At 38.0% G+C, this 23086-nt stretch overlaps 1 protein-coding gene across 1 annotated transcript in view; it reads right to left on the reverse strand.

Moving 5' to 3' along the window:
• CNTN1 (contactin 1) overlaps window positions 1–23086 on the reverse strand; it is a 223267-nt gene that overhangs the window by 62705 nt on the left and 137476 nt on the right. Inside the window, exons 3-4 of the mRNA XM_071552378.1 lie at window positions 13620–13749; window positions 729–858 (exon numbers count right to left, since the gene is read on the reverse strand). Of these exons, the coding sequence (XP_071408479.1) occupies window positions 729–858; window positions 13620–13731 (242 nt within the window). The 5' untranslated portion in view covers window positions 13732–13749. The remainder of the gene's footprint in view (window positions 1–728; window positions 859–13619; window positions 13750–23086) is intronic.

The raw sequence follows: 23086 nt of genomic DNA on the forward strand, positions 1-23086 counted from the left end.
TGAATCTCTTTTCTTAAGAAATTGTGTCTGTCCTTCGTACAATGACAGCAGTTTTCTGCCTATGACCAGGCTGTAATTTAGACACAGCCTTAACAGTGATAATCTCAAGTACATTTCCTTTCACCTAATGAGCAGATAATGGCCAAGGAACTCGTATGGATGCACAACAAAGCAGAATAGATCTCTACAATAATGTAATTGCTGTGAAAGATGTATTGTGTGAATCTCTCCTTTACACGTCTTCAGTAGCATAACTGACACATTCCTGAGCATTGCTCTACAACACAGATGCAAAAGCAATGTGGGATGTAGCATATGCAGGTTCTACAGCCAATCCTTCTTCTTTTTAGCAAAATAGGATACACAGGCAGTTATGAAAACAGAAGAAGAACAAGGACACGATCCTCAGTCATTCTTAGCCTTAGTTGGAAGCCTTAGCCTCTTAATTAAGTTTTTTGGGTTTTGGGGTTTTTTAAACATCTGAATCCATATTCCTTTCAAAAGCTGAAAACATTTAACCCAACAGAAATATACTGTTTTAAACACTGTCTAGACATTTTGGCAAATTGAAGTAAGGTTGAGTCTTACTTAAAACTTGCAAATCTGCCCATCTTTTCCTGCCTTAAAGACTTTGTGCCAACCTCTTAAGACAATCATTTAATAACAGAATCTGAAAAACTTGCTCAGTCAAATATGCAAGACCTGAAAATCAAAGTAAGAGAGATTACCTGTAAGTAGGAAAAGGAATTGCTCGAGCTCTGCAGTTCATTGAAACTTGTCCATCTGAAGATTCTTCTGGATAAATGGTATCAATTGGTTGTTCCTCAAAAACAGGTCCATAACCTTTGTTTCCTTCCTCTGAAAACAGAACAGAGTTTCAAATTAATCACTTTTTAATTACCAGTCAAACTGAAGATGAATTTGCATCACACAGTCCGGGTTCAAAATGTGAAGGCCAAATAGCAAGGCCCCGAAAGTCAAGTTCTATATGCTTCAACAAAACTGGGGCAGCATGGATAACGCAAGTGCTGGCTGTCCTTCATGGACCCCTGCCTTCTGAGAACTGAAGCAATTCAAGCTATGTCCCTCTAATACTACCTTGCATGCTTTCCCTGATGAAATCAATTATTTGTAATTGTTTATGCCAATGTGGAGATAATTATGAGCTGAATTATGCCCTTTAGAAATGCAGTGAGACCAAGTAATTTTAGTTTGTAAAGTCAAGCACTTAAAGATGAATAAATGTCAAACAGGTTTGACAACAAACTGTATTTTTAAATCTTTATCCTTCATTTTCTGATGCTGTTGTAAACGTGGCAGGCTCTGCCCCTCCCCTGCTGCGTTCCTTTCTCTTTTATATCCTCTGAGCACACAAAGTTGCTCTTTGGGATCTGCAGATGCAAGACTAGGAGCAAAGGTGGAATGTTCTGGGAAAATTCTGATCAGTAAATCCGGGATGAGACTGGGATTTTTTATTGTGAAAATGGCAAATATGCATTCCACATACAGAATGGTTCTGTGAGGAGATGGTGCATGCTCCATATAGATAAAATTCTGAGGCAACACAGTTCTCTAATTCTCACAGGTTTCTACTGAAACTGAACTAACAGTATGGATGCTCATAAGTAAACTCATGGGAGAAGCAAAGGAGTACATGACTGCTATCAGGTTCTTTTTCCGTTCCTTGCTCAAAATCCTAGACATGCCAGAGACCTGGAAAATGACTGCAAGAATCTTGTAATACAAGGGAAACAAACCAAACAAGCAGTTTTACGAATAAGACCTTCAGAGATGGCTGAATAATTTAATTATAAAAATTGCAAAAAGCAAGGATGGAAAAACTCTAACATTTTGAAATATTATCTGTGATGCCTACAAAAATCCATACCTGTCTTGTAAGCTACATTTAAAACATCTTCACAGAGCAGGAGATAAACTGGCAATGTAAAAGATGAATGTCCTTAAATCAAATCATGGTTTTGTACTCATTCCCTTAAAACTCCTGTCTTTGGTAACAAAACATTTTAGACTAAATTAGACAGTTTTTAGGAAACCTATAAAAGAAGAAAGAATGCATTGATATACCTAAAGAATGTGAATTATGTCAGTGTTATACACATCTACACATAAAACGTTCCTTCTGCAGATAGATTTTTTTATTGTTCTTAAAGTCTATATTCATAGCTAGACACTGGATTACAGCACTAAAAGAAGATTGGTTACAGATAGAAAAGCAAGTTCCCTTTCCACTGCAAATCTGGGGGGAAAAAGAATTACACCATGAGACATATGGTCAGGCAACTTTATTTTTAAAAGTTAATTAATATAATGATGCTTCTTTCAAAGAAGAAAAGAAGTACAGTTAGAAATAAAGGCAGAGCTCTTGAAAAATGGTCTGCTTTCTTTCATATTTTAAAGCCCAACATGATGTAAAAATCTACATATTTCTAAGTCAAAAGAAGTAATTTCAGACAGAAGAGGTAAGATTCACATATTTGCTCGGAGCCTGGAATGACAGAGCCACAAACCTGCTGGCATGTTCTGTGCAGTTCTTAAATATTAATACAGAATAACAACAGCCTCCAGCACTAAATAGCCCTATCATATGCAGCTGACTCTCCACCTTAGGACACAAACGATGTTACAGAGCAATTATGCAATTCATGTTATGCATTTTTAATGCTTCCAGCACTGTTAATTATACCGAGTGAATGCCTGCTTCTCACACCTATCAAATATGCTTTATAATGGCACTTCCGATGCAATCTATTATGAATCTGTTTTCAGATGTCTGGCTGAGCAGAATAAAATACATAGACCATGTCAGGTGTGGCAGCCAATAAATCTTTCTCAGTCACAAGCTGAGTGTGGACTAGTGATATGAAACAGCAAGTGGAAGAAAAGAGAAGGAAAAGGGGTTGTAAAAAGATCAGCAAGAAATGTCCACATTTAAATTGAAGTACTATGCCTGTGTGACAAAGTTTGAAGAGTAAGGAGGTGACAAGCACATTTCATCTGTTCTGGTCCGGCTGTAGACAACACATTGGAATATCTGACCTCAAACACCCTTACTGTCCCATATTTTGGGTACATTTCTTGTGATTTATACTTTAAATGGGAGCAAAATCTGCCACTTTACTTGCGCAGGTACATCTGCAAATGAGATTCAGACCTCACAACAGTCCTACAAGGTATTAGGAAGTCTGTGCAAAGGTCAAGAAAATCTCTTCCCAACTGATGAGACCACAGATCCTGTATAAGAACCTCTCCCTTGGGAAGGTGGTCCTCTCATCCTTTCTCTAAGTCACACTTGGCAGCTGGGCAGTGTCATTTCCCCTCTCAGCTTTCCTGCAACATGTTTTGTGCTTGTCTGACTTCTTAGCTAGCTGTTAAAGCTAAAGAGAGTGGAAATCTATTCAATTTCTGATTTCTGGATTATTTTTCTGTCAGCTTAGAGAGGTGAAACTTTTCCCTGATGAAAACCTGTGCCAGTACAAAGAGTGGAACAGGAGCAGGGGTTGTTTATAGACTTCCTTCCACCTTCTGTGTGGCAAAAAGTTGTCTTATTAACTGAACCATCTGAAAAACTACTACCTAAGTAAGACGTATTTATCTCAAAGCCTTACCACTACTTACAGATGGGCTACAAAATTATATTATTACACCTTAATGCCCCTGAATAAGCCTGTGAGAGATCGTTATACAAAATATCCATCACATTCATAGAAAAAGATACCAAAAGGATATTTGAAAACAACAATCACAAACTACCTAAGGTCATTCTTTTCATATCAATGTCAAGAAATATCCCTCAAGAAGAGGGAAAAGGAAGACACAATAAAAAGGCTTATTCAGTGCACTCTGATTCCATACATATATTTAATTCAAGAAATGTCAGACTTTTCCATATAAATGTATTTAAAAAAAAATTAACTATCTTTCAAATGACTTAATTTCTTATGGTATACACTGATGCAGAACATAGAGACCAAGAGAGTTTCCAGCCCATATGCACTGCTTTTGCATTACTTAGGTCATAGAAAGAACAAATAAAACCTAATCAGTAATCATTCACCCTTGTGCCAGTCCTCTGTGATCTCTCTTCACCTCACATTCTTCCATTTCATAACCATTTTCCCACTCAAAAGGCCTTGCAGTCTCTGCATACCCTGCTCTTGGCTCTCCCTCATGTCCCTCATGTAAATATGATCTTTTGATATGTCACCTTATAGGTCCACTTTTTGTGTTTTATTTCCAAAAGCCTAATCACTGTTTTTATTAGAGCACATCTCATTAGTTCAGTATTTTCATAATGTAATTCTATAAAATCTATTAATTTTATGTATTGTTCTAAATACACTGACACTAAATTACTCATAACAGGTACAAATTTGGCATAAAATTAACAACATAGCAGACAAATTCTGACTTGATATTTGAAAGATAAGTAACTTGATGAAAGCTGCCTAGGATGTAAGTCGTCATAACTTTGGTAAGAAAAAGTGAAGGGACTGATTTGCCAAAATCAAACGCGGTTATTGTACACTAAAAATACTCTAAATGAACCATGCAACCTTCCAGTTTTCAGATCTTAATTTAAAAACACATAGAGGAAAATGATCTAATCAGTTCTTTAAACTAGAGGGTCTTCTTATCTGTCCTTTCATATGGACTTTCTGCTGACAGGAAGGAGGTTGAGCAGGGGTGAGGAGAGTACGGTCACTTGGTCAGTTTAGGATATGAGGATGAGGAGCCTTAGACATGCAGAAGATACATGGTGAGAGCATCTCAGGGATAATGCTTGGGACACTGTGGAAAAGGGAGGATGCAGATGTTAGGTCTATGGTATATTTCTGGAGAATGGCAAAGTGCTCTTGGGCTGCTTTGACATAACTGTGATAAAAATAAGTAGATATATCTACAAAGTACAGCTACTATCTAGATGTATCTACAAAGTTCCTGGGGGTTAAACTACTGTATCTTTGGGGATCTGCCTTCATGGAACTGTAAAGTCTGGAGAGCTTTCCTAAATTCATTTATGAAGCAGTATATAGTGCTTAGATTAAATTTGACATTAGATACAATATTCCTTTAGTTAATTAATCTTGTTTAGACTCCTTTCCAAGGTAGAGCTGAAAGAACAAAACATAACAAAACAGAACAAAACATAAACACAGGTCAGAGCGACCCAGAAGTCAGAACTGGATGAACTCCAAAGGACCTTTGTGTGCCCGAGGAAGAGGAGCTGATGAAGACAGAGGGTCTTGACAACCCCAGACCCAATTCCGGGGGTTGGACCAGGGGTAGGACTGGGGCTGGACTGAGAAATGTGTAAAGCAATGATTGGAGGGATCTTATTATAAAAGTCATGGAAACTAGAACTGGGGACACATGCATGTCATCATGTATTCAGGTGGGCTGTAGGCCTGTGATATTAAAGGACCTTTACTTTTTATCTTACCCTACCCTAAAGTGGCTTGGAGTTCTGCTTTGGCGGGGGGGGGGGGGGGGGGGGGGGAGGCGGTGTCACTCACGGCATCACATGTGTCAGAAGTAGACAGTTTTTAAGTTTAGCAATTTTGTACAAAGAAAATGGTAACCTCAGGCATCTGGCACACCATAGCTCACTAAAGTAAGGCAACTTATACTGCAGTACTTTGTTTAACAGACTCAGGCTCATCACCATCACCACTAACTTTTAATGGCTCTTTCGAGTTCAATTATGATATTTTCTTTTTTTTCTTTTTTTTCTTTTTTCTTTTTTTTTTTTTTAATCAGTTATACTCTTGGATAGCTTCAGAGTTAGGAATTTCCTGGACTGGCACTGATGAGGTGAGAATTGGTTGCTGGTACATTGTTTTCCAGGACGTAAGGTTAAAGGAGCAAGTGGCTGCACATGAAACCCAGCGCAGCACATTTCTTCGGCAGTACAATTCCTGTTGTTGTCACTTTCTGTACATGGAATCACAATGCTGATGATGATCTGAATCAGAACTTCTGCATCATATGGCAGAAAATACACAAATGGGAAAAAAAGACCACCATGTTTACTGGGAAATGCAGCTACTAATAATTACACATTAGTCCACAGTTAACAATTGTGATCATTCAAAAATATCAAGTTTTCTTCTGCTCATGGACAGTTGCCACAAGTGCACACAGGAAGCTACTTCAGAACTGATCCAAAATGCTACCTTGCAGAGAACCTGAAATGGAACATTCCTGCAATTTAATTAAATTATTTGTACAGTCTGCTACCTGTCTTTTTCAATATACTCATTCTTACATTCTGCATAATCAATTCTTCATCCAATCTGAATACAGGAAACTAGAATAAAATAGGAAATTCCCAAAGTGAATAGCATACGACAAATTTACTATTAGTCTTTTCTAGTGATTTATTCAAATGTCTCTCAAATACAGGTCACTAAAGCATGCTGGACGCTTGTGCATCATTCTGTCTTCATATGGCTAGTATGGGAATAAGCAAAAATCTTGTAAATTAACATTTACTCTTACTTTACAAGATGTATCTTCCCATGTTATCTTATAGGGTAATTATAATTTATGTTTCCATACAGGAGCTATGGAATACTCTTTACTTAGGACTAAAAATAATTTTGTGACTTTTTCCTTATTTATAAAGTTATTAATGGGGTTCTTTCTATGAAATCTACTAAAGTGACATGTGTTTCGTTTCTGAACAGAATTGTCATGTTTGATACAGAGTGTTACCACACAATTTTCTATAAGGTGATATATTTTTCAAGTGATTCATCAGAAATCCTGAACATAATAGTTATGTGGAAATTCATTGGGAAACTAGATTAAATGGGAAATCAAATCTAAGAGCAAGTGACTTCTCTGAAATCATTCCCATAATGTGAACAATGTGCAAGAGATTTTTAATGGATGTCCATCTGTACATTTATCTTTTTTGCTCTAAAGTGTCTTTAATCTCACTAAATCACCAAATTAAACCAGAGAACTAATTGAATCCTAATTAGAGAAACAGCTCCATTAAACAAAATGGAGCGAGCATTCACTTATCCACTACTTAAGGCGCTCGGGCTCCTGGAAGGGCTCCCACATCCAGCACCACTTAGGAGGTGTTTTTTACTCAGGAAGAACAACTTGCTTTTACATGTCAAACAGAAAAACACGATAATGTAAGGTACGATTTGTAAAAGAAACAGAGGAAATTACATTGCATATTACTGAAATACACTGAAGGGCTAGCAGTAAAATGTGGGGCTATATATGCCTTCAAATCCATATATTCAGAAAATACAGTAGATGCATCCTAAGGCCTTAATCCTGCAAACACTTCTGTAAATGCATTCGACTCAATAGTAATAAAAAAACAAACAAACCAGTCTCAAGAGGACCACACCTCCATATGGAAGTGCCAAAAAACAAAGAGAGAAAGATTTGAATGTTCGCCAAGACCTATAGACTGCATTCTTCAACTAAGAAATTACCATTTTGCTTTAGCAAGGAAAAGGAAAAACTTAACTCAGAAAGTCTACATAAACCTATTTTGAACTTAATTTTAAGAAGTTAAGCATTTTTTTCATGGATAAACATTTAAGAATTCCACTATAAAGGAAATATATTATCAATGACAAGATGGTGAAGTTTTAGTAAGGGATAGCTAGAAGAGCTTCTGCTAGAAATATTGAGATCTTTAACTTCATCTTTAGAAAGGGGAAAATGGTAACACTGTTTTCTTAAAGGAAATAACAATGAGACAGCATTGAAAGTACTTATATAAATTCAGTAAAGGCCTCTCATATTCTTTCAGGAACCTTACACATCACGAAATTTAAGCATCTAAGTTGGTCCAAATGACCAAGGTTACACGTAAGTGCAATGTTAAGCACATGTTCCAAGTTCTCTGCTGAAGAAGAAGCAATTATAAAAACCACAAATGGTGACATGATTATCAACAGCAAGTCACAGTAAACAGCTTTCAAAGGTCAATGTTAGAAAGAAGCTAAACCACGTGAAAAACCCTAAGATCACATTCACTCCCACTGTGCACCAGTATAGCATTATTTTAATTAACATCTCTATTCTTCTAATTAGTCTTCTCTTTCTGCTTCTGCTTTCTGTACACCTATCTATTTTCCTGGCAGCCAAAAGTGGCTGCACAAGACAGTCATTTAGTGTCAGAACTGATCTATCTGACAGTGTTGTACACGGTTACGTATTTGCACAGGAAAGAGGGACAAAGATCTGCTGACACAGCGCATGGCTGCATTAACCTTGAATGCTAAGGAATGCTGAATGTAAGAATGAGGGACTCATTCTTTATCAGTTTAACTAAGTTGTCAGGCTCTGTATCAGCACTGCAAGCCTAGAAATCATTTGATACTTCGAAGTAGATCTTTTACTGTTTTCTGCATGTCAGAGAAATGAGGACCTACTAGTATCTGAGATGCTCATGCTCAGCAATAAGATGGTCAGGGAATGAACCAAAGTACCTCGACCAGGCTCACGGGAACATAAACAGGGCACTTCTGCGTTTCTGAGCACCGTGATCACAAAAAACATTATGATTATTTATTTATGAATGTCAGACACTCAGCAGCAGCACGAAATGGTCTTCTGAAATCTAAGCAGGGACATGACAGACCAGGTAAACAGGTATTAAGTATATGTTGTTGTGATAAAAAGCTTTAAATAATGTAGATTCCAGGTCTCAGTTCACAATATATACTTTTGAACCTACAGTTCTGGAAGAAGTCCAAGCCATAAATAATTTAAGGTTTGGGAGCTGGATCATATGTTTTACGTCTCTCAATCATGTGGGAAAAATTACACTTCGCATTCATGGGAAGTTTATGTGCTGAAGCAGCAATGTATTCATATCAAAAGAAGTCATGATCTAGCATTTTTGTGGTCTATAAAGAAGATTCCATCTATGTGATGGAAAAGAGGTACCAGCATAAGTCATCAAGCGGCTAAAGGGACATCATTTTCCAAGAACAAGTCAGCATTCAAACAGAAGAGGTAGGCAGTCCCACTTCATCTTAGAGGAAAGGTTTAGATTGTCTTTGGGAACACTGCCTCTACTTTTCAGGACTGAATACAGCAGGAGAATTACTCCTATTTCCTACGTGCCAGTGAAGACCTTGAAGAGCTGTGTAGTTAATGATGTCCTTTCTCCTTTACAGTGAGATTCAAGTATGAAAAGCTCCAGCCCTTGGCAAAGAAAGTTTCTCCACTTATGCTTAATAATGACAGGGTAAAGTTTGCTTGCCTTCTCATACTGCCAAGGGGAATGACAGCCAATAATAATTACTGCACTTTAAACATACTCCCATTTGTCTATTAGACACATAAACAATTTAGGTGATTCTTCCTTAAAAACCTAAGTGTTATTACTTCAAAAGTGACTGAAGAGCCTAAGTCGATTTCATGGGAAAGAGTGCCTAGCAAATTAGGGATGAAGTAAAAGTGTAGCAGTCATTCTACATAATCTCCCCACACAAGCCTTTCTGGTGCATATGAAATAACAGTAACATACTCACTCAGAAATTCAGCATACTGTCTAATTGCATCCGCACGTACTCACGGAAACAACTGTTCTGTACTGAGAGGCTTTGAGCTTTATTGGCTTCCTTGCTTAACCAGTTTTCACTGAAGTTTGAGTTCCCAGTGGTTTTTGAAACAAGGCATTAGGCCGCTTAAAAAGCAGAAGGGCTTTTTCCACTTTTAACACTGGACTATTACTTCATTTTGCACAATTCAGAAGAGTCACTAGAGTGACAAGCTGCCTTCTGAAGCCTGATCTGACCCAAACTCAGGTACTGCTTGGCTCTGCACTATCAAATCCCAAGGTAAAAAGTAGAACAGTTTGCTCAGAAATAAATTATCAGAGGAACATTTTTCATTACTGGTTCCTCTCATAGCCAAATGTAACCAACTGTTTATTAAGCACAATAAAAACACAGGGTCTCTGCAGATTTTAATTAGCCATTTGAAAGAATGAAAGAGGTTGCAGCTGAAATATAGTTTGAATTTTTTTGGTGCAAGGTTATTATCCCAAGTGAAGATACACTTTGGTTCACTGAATTATATGGCAGGTAGCAGATGAAAGAAAAGTTTAAAATTCAGACTTAGCAACAGGACATGAATCTAATGAGGAGTCAAAGGTAAGTTGGAAATATGTTGAAGAAATGTCAGGGGGGAAGAGAAGAAGAGTCAAATATTCTCACTAATAGGCATGAAATAACATTTTTGGCAGTGGACTGACAATCACCGACATGTTCCCTGAGGAGTGATTTGCTGCTCTCATTTGCCTTGGTACTACTCAAAGTGCACTCTGAAAAGCAAAGCTTAATATAACTGTCTGTTCTATCAGTAACTGAAAGACCAAATTATTTACGGCTTTTTCACCACTTTATATCTGCAAGACTACATTTCAAGCACTAATTTACCTGGAAAATAAATACTGCTCCTGCTTCACTGCAGAAGACAATCTGTCTAAAGTTCCGATGCACTGGTTCATGTAATATTTGCTTCCCTTCGGTAAAGCCAGTGCACATTCCCCACTGATGGGAACTGGCCCATTATTGCAACAATCCTCAACTTCTGTTTTTGACTACTATAAACCAGAACTGGATGAAAAAATCAAAGTGTTCACTCCAAGGCAAACTCCACATTTCTAAAAAAACATTGTATTTCAGTTTGGGAAATTTTTTTAGAATTTTCTGCAGCAGGAAAAATATCAATTTGAAAACAAATAAAATCCTTTAGCTTAAGCTTATAAGAGTATCAGAATACTTGTCACCACTTCAGGTCCAACTCTGAACATCTAAAGTCAGTGCAGCTTCAGGTTCCTAGCTTCTCATTTCCCAAATACTTCTACAGCTGTTAAAGTCAGAAAGCTCTTGATGCTCAATTAAATGCATGAATTCTGAACACTTTCAGGATTTTTTGGTTGATATCTTTGAACCTGGGGAAGACCATAGTCTGAGACATCTCCAAAGACATTATATCTGGAAGCTATCAGTTTCCTGGATTCAGAGAAGTTAATATATTAGGTCTGTTTAGGAACCATGGGTTGCAAAAACTTTGACTACAGAGTTACAGACCAGTTCACCAAAGGCAACTTACGGAGTAGAACTACCTAGAACTGTGGGTCCAGCACCATAGAAGGCAAGGTGAGCCAAATATATACCAGAGAAACCTTGTGTTTTCTTAAAAGATGCTAAAGTAACTTTTTAAATATTCTGCTTTCGACATCTGCTCCCACCTAACTTGTCTCTTCACTGGGGAGGAGCTTGATGTGTCTTGTTATTGACATGGGAACTCAGTACTGCTGACGCTGCCAGCATTCCCTCTGACAGCATCATACATGAAAGACATATCCTAGAACTTGACCTGACCACTCTACTTAGGCTCTGTCTTTCTCTACAGGATCTGTCTTTCGCTTTTAACCATACTATGAACACTTCCAAGCAAATCCTTATATCTCACCTTGGTTACTGCAGCTATGTACTTTCTGGATACCCTGACATTTTCATTGCCAAGAAACACATTTAAAAGGAAAATTTGCTCAGACTAAGTGCCAGCAGCTCTAGCACCCAATAGAAAGGAGTAACCGTCCAGCAAGTTTCAAGTGGGGCTGAGCAAAGACTTCAGCATCAGATTTATATAATCTAGATGGGTTCCATAAACCCTAGATGACGGAAGCAGACTTTCCCTCCACTGAAATGGATAGTTAATTACTTATGCAAAGTAGAGCAGTGCCAAGAGCAACGTGTGTGCTACTCAGCCTTGCAGTAACACACTGCAGTAACAAACTCCCTCTGACGGTATAAGACAGTGAATCTTTGACATTGAAGGATGGTGCCATACCTTTAGAGGTGGTTGTAGGTGGTAACTTTGTCTTTTGATGAAAAATGCAACTAAGTATTTACTCCATAGCAGAAGATAAGTTAGTAAATTTCTCTGAATGGTAATGGTGCTATTAGAACCCGCCCCCGGTTCAAAAACCTTCCCCATCAATGGCTCCTATTCTTCTATTGGGACTCTAACAGAGCCAGGAATGTTCAAGTGAGACATCAAATGGATCTTGCTATGACAGTACAAATGTGTACTCAAACTGCATGCAATATCATCATAGCTCTCTTTGTTCTTCCTATGTCACTTACTCGTGGCCCTTACAGCACAAAACCTTCCCACATCATTCTGAGGGTACCTGCCAGGAGGTACCAATGTTTTTGTCCTCTAACCGCAACTGCAACATGCAGAACACCCAATAACAATCATTTGTTCCTGCTATCAAGAAATTAACTGAACATGTGTTCTCAGTGATTGACTCAAATTTTTTACCAACCAATGTCCAGCACTTGCTTGGCTACTGAAGCTGATTGTTTTGTTTTATGTCAACAGGTCTAGAGCAAAATCCCATGTGTGAGTTAAGGTTTTCAATTTTGGTGCTATCAGCAAGCCTCATATCTTAACAAAGTAAAAAGACCCCTCAAACACATAATAAATGCACTCTGAAAGTATTGGCTTTTATTAGGCATCAGTAAATCCTCCACTGAACACAGACAAGGAGTAAAGAACAACATTCAAAACCTTCATAGAATAAAGTAGTGTTCCCATTAAACCAGAAAGCATTCCTGTGAGCTATGGAGTAATTTCTTAAGGGCAATGAGCTTACACCACAGTATTAATCATTTTTTTTTGACTCAATAATAAACAATATGACCTCATGCTAGTAGATTTGAGGCAATGCCTGAAATGGTATGCCAGATTAAGCAAGTTATGACCCTCAAAGTAGGGAAGGATCTAAAGCCTACCTTGAAAATAACAAAATATTAGTACATAATATTTGTACTTTTCAAATATTGATCAATATTTCTCGTATGCTGTTTATGCTGGCAGTACAATTCATCACAGCAACTAAAAACCAGCATTCATTTAAATTGGTGTGGAAATTTGAAACAAGCCTTAGAAACCTCAAAGTTGTTTGGAACAGTTGGAACAGAAACCAGATTTTAGCTTTCCAAAGCCCTCCTTCTATCTGTCAAAATGAAACTGAAATTTCAGCTCCAAACATCTCTGCAAATTTAGATATTAGAAATATGACTCCAGAGTGTTTTAATATTTATGGCTCTATCTCTAGTCATGAAATATTTTGAATGTTTTAATTAAAAATTAAAGAATATGCAGAATTACCCCTCTGTATTATGAAAATTACCACTGAACTGGGCTGGAAAAAATTTCTGAATTTTAGAAGGGGTCTGTATGACAGAATTTTGTGTTTAGTGTCTCTTCTTATGGCAACGTTTCCATTATTCTAAGCATGTTGATCATCTGTGCACAATAGATAGTTGATAGGATTTTTATAATCTAAAGAAAGATTTAATTTCATATACTAAATCTGAACAGAAAAAAACAGATTTGAAGTCCAGATCTCTCTTTTTGTAAACTTTTAATTATGGCATCTGTTCTTATAAGTATGCTTTTACCATTCACATTTAGTAATGCATTGTATCTGCACAAATAAATTAAAGCCATACAAACAGTCTAACTGAACTTGAAACATATAAAACTAACAACTGTTAGCTTAATAAAAGTAAAAAAGTAGGTCATCTTACCTGCCAGGGAGAAGACAAAACAGGGTGTAATAAGATGATAGATGAAGAACCAAATGGTTATCTTCTGTTCAGCCATTATCTCAGAAGGAATTGTCCACTGCAATACCATCATTCAGAGAGCTAAAAATATCTGTTACAGGGAAAGATGAAAGAGTGAGCAATTCTGACATAAGGCTTTATCTCGTGTCACATTTGACCTGTCAGATTATATGTCTAAACTAAATACTTAAGAGTTAATACAGGATACAGTCTTTTGAATAATGCATTATCAAATTTGCTGCATCAAATAATGATCTCTATTATTCAGAGAGCACATTGTTTCAGAGTACTCAGATTTTCCAGTGATAGTAATATGGTAAATGTTAAAACTAAACATCCTTTTTTTCACACTCATCTTCCAAATTCTATCCTCCTCATCTCAGCAAATACTACATTTCATTTCATGATTTCAAAGTCTTTATAAAGAAAATTACAATGAAACTGAAGTACAGCAATCTCTTTCAGAATTCATGTGTTTTGTTTAGCATATCATTATTATAACCTTTTAATATAGAATTAATGATCCTCTGGAAAGGCAATATTAATTTTTATGAGTTTTCTTTTAAATACTGAACATAATCACTACTGCAATGTTGTATTCGAAGTTTTCTCTTTTCCCTATGGGAGAAACTGCCTGTATGTATACTAAAATGAAGCTAAAAAAGCCTGCAGCTGCTTTTGAATATTGCAATTGAATATTGAATATTTCTTTAAGATTTTTTACTTCTTTCAATCAGAATATTTTGTTTGCCTTTTGTTTTTTGCTCGTGACTATTATCTATTTCTTTAGGGCAACATGTCACCATGTTTACAGTGTGCAATTCTGTTTTGTTTAATGGATTTCTTGCCATGAATATATAAATGCATCCTTTACATCCATCACATCTTCTTCTTACGTCTTGACTGGTTCTGCTGTAGCACTATTTAAAAACTTTACTGACAGAATCTTGTATCTCAGGCACATGCCAATATCATCCATTCCTCTCTGTATATTAATTTTGTTATTACTTAATTATAAAATATGCTTATAAATACTGAAACACCCTTCAGTGTCCCGGGACATGGAGCATGCAAAAAAAGAGATACATAGATGTGGCACTTAGGGACATGGTTTAGTGGTGGACTTGGGCAGCACTGGGTTAGAGGTTGGACTCAATGACCTCATGAGGCCTTTCCCAACCTAAATAATTCTAATATGGCATCATCATTTTGAAAAGTGTAATCTTAATGCTACCGCTTTCCAGTCTCCCTTGCCAAGTACTGCTCTGCAAGTGCCTTCTACCATTTACGACTCTTGCTCTTTCCATGCCAAAATTTTTACTAAATTCTTCTGTTTTTCCAAAATCCAAATGTTTTAGATCTAGTCTTACATTTGCCAACAAATGCATATGCTTACTGTAGATGGAAGCTACAGGGGAAGAATTTACCAAACATATTTATCTTTCCACTTCTTGTGACATGTAATTTTCTTCAGACTCTCACACAAGGGATATTCACAACTATTTCAGGCATCAACCTTAAATGACCAAAGTATGAATTACTGTGTCTTCTCTAGAAGACAGTGGTAGGTTAGATCAAGAAATGGCTTCGCATCCTTTTCCAGCAGCCACACCTTGCCTATCACATCCTTGTGATATGACACTGTCTTGTCTTTAACATTTATGCTTTAACATTTATTTCAGTTATGCTGAAATAATGCACAAAATTTAACAGCAATGAAACAGGAACTTTGTTGGGAACAACGGTAATTACACAGCAGCTCATGGTGATAATAATTGTGTTCAAGTGTATTGATAGAGGAGACTGCTCAGAGAACTGCATTCTCTGACATTACAGTCATAGACAAAGTTCCCTCCTCCCACTCTTTTGCAGAACTCAAGATCAGCTTTGGAAAGTTAAAATGTCCTCCAGCTCTCCAAAAATCCCTTTCTGCTGGTTCAGAAAAAAAATGGTTTGAACAATGGTTCCAATTACTGTAAATAAAAACTGTGTCAGTAAATGCTATAAATACCTCGTTTTTTTGAGATACAAAAATATCCACCCTGCCGGGATTTGAATGCTTTCCCTGCTCTCACTTGTCTCGGCTGAGTGGGTTCTGTATATATAGCACAGCCATCCCTCTTGATTCATCTCAGCTTGTGGGTGAGAAGTGAGGCTGTTTCACATTGCTGAATTTTGGCAGAACTGCCTGCTATGAGATGAGACAGCCTGCAGGTTATTGTCTGTATGTGTCAGGTGGTGTGGCTGTACATGCTGTTACCACCCAGCTGCCCAAGGAGTCCGGGCGCATCTGGAGTGGCAGCACCACTGCCAGGGGCAGCACTCTGGGCTGCAGTGCCCAGGCACCACGTTCCACTGCCTCTTTTGCTTCATAGCTCTCCACCTTTCTTCTTTGCAGAATGAGAAGGATATTGCTGCCCAAGGAAAAATCATTCCTGAACAAAAGGACAGCCATCAGCATGATTTCATTTTCTCCCCTGTAAAAGATGAGTGACTACGTATCTAGACACTCATATCAGTCTGCACAGTATACTACCTGTTCTCAAAACAAAGCACCATAATTTTAGCAAACAAGACATATTAAGAATATGTAATAAAATGAACAGGCATTTAAATGCAACCGTGTCATATTTAATTACCACCTAATGCTCATTAACACATTTTGGTCCCTTCGGACTATTCAGTTTTCCAAAAGAGCTAGTCACCACTACAGAGCCTTTGCCTTGCTAGATGAGCTGTCTGGAGTGCAATCCTCCCAAAGGAAGTGGAAAAAACTCGGGCATTGACTACTGAATAAGAAGCACAATCGATTTTAAACACAGGGACCTGCCAGAATGCTTCTGGAGGCTTGCAGTGTCTTGTGACGCTTCATTAGGATGAGAGGTGTTCCCAGGACACAAGGGTAGACCTGCCTCTCTATACTACCCACTTCTAAGGGATTCTTTAATCTCTCTAAATGCACCTTAAGAAAACTTCTACATTTTCTGCCATATTCTGTGTGGCTTTCTTCGGGTCTTCAGCATACTTTGGCATTCATTAAGGAGAAAATGACACAACCTTTATAGCTATGGAAAGAGACAGTGTTTTTTCCATCATTTCACTACTAACTCAAACAAGTAGATGACATCATCATTTTGTAAGCACATAAGGCATTTACACATTTAGATACAAAAGGAAATTACAAACAGCAGGCAATGGAAGTCAGTTGAATAGAGATTGTAAAATCAAAGGCAGTGCAAATAGGCTACATAATTTACAAGATTTGAAATCAAGAAGGGGTAGCAATAGACAAGGGAAAGCAGAGTAACACTGGTGAATGTTGAACGGGTAAAGAGGAGGTAAAGAAATAGATCTCAACATTACAGAGGGGAGGGATGTCATGTGGGACATATAAGTGATGTGGGGGAGGATGGAAGCAATAAACCAACCCAAAAGGGCAGTCAGAAAGAAAGAGAGCAAAAGCGAAGATGATGTAGGTAGATAAAGGAGTACAAGAACTAGAAGTCAGTACATCTCAACATGGCAAGATCTTCCCTGAACCTCCCTTGCTGAGGCTTTCAAGAGTGGCAGCAGTGTGATGATTACTGTGTCAGTCCCCAACATCCACACAAGGCTCCTGTCAGCAGCTCCAAGTGCTGAATGGGAAAAGGGGAGGCAGAAGAAAGTGTTTAAGAGCTCTGGCATGGTACACTCGCTAGGAGAGGTAAATCAAGATACTTGTTATGATTTTCATCTCCTGGCATATTATGATAATTATAGACATTCGAGATTTAGAACTGGTAGAGATTCTGTCCAGATTAGCCTATAAATAGATAAAACAATCTAGAAGAAATCTGTGGTCCTCTACCCTCTTTCAAAACATGAATATATATAATTGCAATAATTCACGTCTAAATTAACACAGTGACGTTATAAGCAATCCTGGCTAATTAGTGTTTTGTATTTGTTTTTACTTCAGCCTCTTTTAGTGATTTTTGTAAGCATCTTGTTGCTCGTTATCTTTATTTTCTTAACAGAGCTGGCATTTTCTGCTATGATAACTAAGTCCTCATAAATCTTATTATCTGCTCAGTATTTAGAATTGCTCAGTAACTGTTGAATTTAAAAAAATACTTATGTACATTATATATTATTTATTATATCAACCTTTGTACTTTTCTCCTATTTTGGTCTTTGCAATTTAACCTTGCAACCAATCAACAAGTTTTAGCATTCCGGGTTAAACACTACATCTTGTTCAAAAGTCTGGCTTCTCAACCATCACTCACAACCCCTTTATTTTGCCTGACACCAACACTTCAGCCACTAGAATTTACCAGCTTTCTTTATTACTGGAAAAGTGATGACAGTGAAGTTTCTTATGACTGCACATATTTATCTCGTTTCAGTAGTCTGGGATTGCTTTAGTAAAGTTCCAAGCCAGCCCTGTTCTTACAGCACTGCTACATCTACAGAATAAATTTTAGATGTTAGCTGGCTTTTTTTTTCACAAGTCCAAAAGTGACTTTAGTTTCCCTCATAAAGGCTTCTGGAAACACTTCATTTCCTTGTGATTTCTATAATGATAACCTTCATTTTTGACAGATATGTTCAAGTGGAAATAGAATTTCAAATCCACTGCCCACAATACAGTCCACTGGCCCAAACAGTCTATCAACAACCATCGTGCTTCTAATATTTTCCACTTTGTCCTATAAAGAATATAGCTACTCTCTCCATTTCACATGCATGAAGTCCAGCTAAGAAGCACATCAATTTGATAGCCCATAAATAAGGTATTCATGTTGAACAGAATTTACAATTTCAAGGGCAACATGCAATAACATAACAAACAAGTATGAAGTTGGAGCAAAGTGCAGTCTAATTCCTCCCACTGCCACTTACTCTTTTTCCCCCTGCTGCTTACAGGTGTTAAAAAACCCAACAAAACTCCCAAACCTACAAACAGGCTAAATTTGTAAGTGATTCTATCACTACTGGACAATTCAACCTGCTCTGTAATTTTACTTAACAAACATTAACTTGAATATACGAAAAACTAGTACCTTGGGGGTGATGAGGAATTTAATTTCATCTGGAATTAAATCTGGTCAAGGATGTCAAGGAAAACAAGAAGGGCATCTTCAATCATTAACAAAAGGACAGTGTGGGCCTGTTGCTAAATGGAGGTGAGGCCTCGGTAACAAGAGGATGCTCTGAGAGAGCTGGTGGACACCACAATGAGGCTGCTCACAAACATCTTTGAAAGGTCAGAGTGATCAGGAGAGGTGCCTGAGGACTGCAAGAAAGCAAACGTCTCCGTGGTCTTCAAACAGGGCAAGAAGGAGGACCCAGGGAACTGCTGGCTGACCTTCACTGTTTGTGGGAGGTAGAGATTGACTGCCAGTTTCTGCTTTGTGCATGTGCACGCTGTTTTTAGTTTTCCTTCTTTTTGCATAAATATAAACTGCCTATATTGTAACCCACGGTTTTTGTCATTTTCTCTTCCCCCCCCCTCCCCGCCCCCCCCTTTCCCCCCTGACTCTCTCCCCTGTCCATCTGGGAAGGGGAGGGGTGGAGCAGCTGGGTGAGCACCAGGTATTCAGCCAAGGTGAACGCACAACATGTTGATGAGGAGAGAGAATTAATGAACATCCTGGCACAATGATGATCTACAACATACTCTTGCTCAGTTACCCGTTTTTATCCCCTACATTCCTCCTTCTTTGGCAGTTGTGACGTCTCTCCAGGAACCAACCACCAAAAAGACAATTAACTCCTTCGCTAGACATGTTTTGAGTCATGCCTTTTGCACTCAAAAGAAATAGTGCCTCTTCTACAAAGCAACAAAACATAGTGTCTGTAACAAAAACAACACCATAAAATATATAGTCATAAAAAGATAGTCGTAAAAAACAGCAGGTACCAGGGATATCAGTGGGCAACCTTACTGTTAGAAGATGTCTGCTTCCTGTGGCAATTTTCTAATGTCTCATTTTTTCAAGCAGGACAACACGCTGGGAGTTCATCACACTGTGAATTTAACTCTCCTAATTCCTTTACATTTACACATCAAAGAATTCAGACCTCAGGAATCAGCAACCTCTTCATTGCTCAGTAGGCACTTTGGCTTTTTTGTTTGGCAATTAAGAAGTCCTATAGGACTTTTCTTTGCTTGCCTGCTGCATTATGCTTCCCGTTTTCATTATTTCACTCTCTTTTTTCTTCCCATTTTCATTATTTCACTCTCTTTTGTCTTTCTGTTATTTCATCCTCCCAGTTTATGCAACTAGTAAGAAGTCTTATTTATTTGCATCCACAAATTTATCATGAATTAACATTAATTCTCTTCCCTACAAGGGTTTTACAGTGGTCACATATCTACCTCATCTTGCAGTTAATCAATTGCTCTGTAATGAAGAGTCATCTGGTAATGCTATTACAAACATATTCTTTAGGAAAAACAGGCATCTTCTATTTTGTGGTAAGCTCAACAACTCAGCTTTACTATTAATTATTAATACAGTTTAGTTACTTTTCTTAAGTCAGTGAACTGCAAAAAAATGTTTTAGTTTTAAATACCTTCAGATCATGAAGTATTGCTTAGTGTTAATTAAACACTGTCTTTAACCATCATGTCAGCAGTAAAGGGTCAGGCAGTCAGTGCTCCACATCCCTTTTCACACCATTTGCTCTATCAGCAACTTGTTGTTCTTTCTTCTAAGACAATAAATAAGAAGTAATAAATAAGCAGTTACTGCCATAACTCACAGGCATTACTCACTTTTCTGAAAGCACGCTGTAAGGCTTTGCTGCTTCAAGATTGCCTGGTAAGAGATTCCAGCAAACAAAAATCAATAGACCTCCTGCCATGGACTGAGCATCACGCAGAACAGCATCCTACTCTGTTCCTATAAATACAGGGAGCTTCCACTTGTGTCTTAAATTTGAAGTAGTTTGACTCCAAGATAACCACACACTCCCAAGTCTCTAAAACAAACATGAAAAAAAAATCAGCCATAAATACAAATGAATATCTACTATTAAAACTGGGCACTCTTTCATGATAACATGGATTTTTTTAGGTTACTGTGGCCAACAGCTTCCAAGGGACAAAACCCATTAACTTCTCAAGTGTAATTAATTGTATATTTGCTATTTTCTGTTGGAACTTTAAATTTTTTCCAAAGTTTGTATTAAAAAAAACCCAAACAGAATACTCAGAACATCATCTTGTAATTAATTCTTAAAAAAACCCACCAGTAAGAAAAAAAATAATTTCATGTTTCAGAAAAATGAAACAAGACTATATGAAAATCTTTCCATGCTCTCAGAATTTTCTGATTTTCACATCTTCTTGAACTTAGTAATACCCTCTTATTCATCAGTAAATGAAGACGTGGGAATGAATCATGTGTATTCAGTAAGTTCACAGCAGATGTATTTGCATATATAAAAATTTAACAGTTTGTCTATATAATCTGTAAGTCAGGATACCCTATAACATAATTCCTATTGTACAGCCAAAGATAAGCTCAGTGGGAGATTTCATCTTCAAACTGCATGTTTCCTAGCAACTCTCTTTAAATCAGAGTAGTTTTTTTTAAATTTACATCACTCACTTGGAACTGTTGAGAATGCTTAAAAACATCTCTTTCATCCTGTGAATAAACAGTTCAAATCAGACTAGCAGCTGCAAAAAGGAGAAAAAAGGAAAATCAACTCAATGTTTACTAGAATTTGCTGGTGGATTCTGGAATAATGCATTATTTGTGGCTTTTGGTTTCAACCTTACAGATTTCAGAGCAGCTATTGGTGAGACCCACTGACATATTTTGTAGGTTTGAATGGTCATCCACCATTCCAAAGATCCCCTGTGTTTTAAAGATTCCTTTTCAAGGATACTTACTTATGAGGTAAAGTTACTTGTATTCTGAAGATTTTAAAAGACAAATGATGGTTTCATTAACTACAGCTAAAGTATTGTTTCTGCAGTCTGCAGATTTTTTTTTTTGGGGGGGGGAGGGGGAGGGACCTGAAAGCAATTCCTTTTTTTGGAAAGCTTAGTTTCCTGCTTGCTAATTGTCCATTGATATTTCATACATGTGTTCTCTACCAGACTCAGCAGAGCCTTGGAAGCACACAGCAGCTACAGAAATCCCTCTTAACACTTAGTCAGCAAGGGTGGGGCACAAGGACATGTGGTCACTGGAACAACCAAAACCACTATACCTGACAGACACAAGAAATAACATTGTGCCATGCTACTAAGAAAGAATATTGAAATCATGATTGCACTTAGATTAAATCAAGATGGATTAAGGAGGAAAATAGGTGGGAAGATGGACAGGTAAGGGGACAAGAGGGCCTAGTTGCAAATCAGGAGTGGTAGGTCACTACACTTGTCTGGTCTGATCACCAAAGTGTGCTCTGTATTCTTATTCAATTCCATCTCTGATTCATTTCCTGGATGAGGAGGTCTGCATGAATGCGTGTGTATGGAGCTGCAATTGCCACCACTGGGGTGAGACTGTGAGCCCAGGGGGCCCTGGTGCCTGTAGTGGCAGCAGCTGGAGACACCAGAGTGTGCGGGAGGTCCTAGTGGTGGCACCTGGACAAGGGGTCATAGTTTGCAGGTGGCCACGTATCCAGGGTGGCAGCAGCTGTGGAAGCTGCAGTAGGCATGTATGCTGTGTGCACAGTGTGTGATCACCAGCAGCCACGGACTGGTCAGCAGTGACTGTAAGAGCCTGGGGAGCAGGCACTGGTGCCACTCCTGTCCCCAGCTGGAGACACCCGGAATCCAGGGGCAGGGCAGGCTGAGCGTCTCAGGCCAGCTATGGGAGGGGTCCACACTTAAGTATGCACACATGCTTTCCACTAACAGGCTTTCATCCTGACCAGATAGACAGGATGAGGCTGTTGAGGCTGTTCCTGTTTGTGACTGCTGTGGCTGCCTGGCTGCTGATGCAGGTGGCCAGCCACGAACAGATGTGTGCGTGCACTGTGGGAGCTGCTGAGCATCACTGCAGGCTGCCCATGGGCACAGGGAGCTGCTGCAGGCTCACCTATCCCAGGCAACCAGGTACAGCAATCCCCAACAAAAACAACTAAAAAGTTCAGCGAGATGCATCTGACGGTGAATTCCTACAGTGATATACAGGATTAGCTCCACAAGTGTGTGAGTGTTTTATCTTTGAAGATGCCAGTATTTTACCTCTGTAATACAATAATCTCTGCATAGAAAGTATGAGAATTGTATGATAAAAACTATGACTAATCAGTTTAATGACTTAATTCAGATAACTATTTAAGATCACTTATAAGCACTTGACACGTTTATAAATAAAAACAGAAGACAGAATTACTTGATTTTATACACCCAAAACATTCCGCTTTGCTTTTATGCTTAAATATCAAGGAGAAAAAAACCAAAAAACTAAACCAAA

The sequence above is a fragment of the Pithys albifrons genome, chromosome 3 (assembly GCF_047495875.1).
Source record: "Pithys albifrons albifrons isolate INPA30051 chromosome 3, PitAlb_v1, whole genome shotgun sequence".
In the NCBI taxonomy this organism is placed as follows: Eukaryota; Metazoa; Chordata; class Aves; order Passeriformes; family Thamnophilidae; genus Pithys; species Pithys albifrons.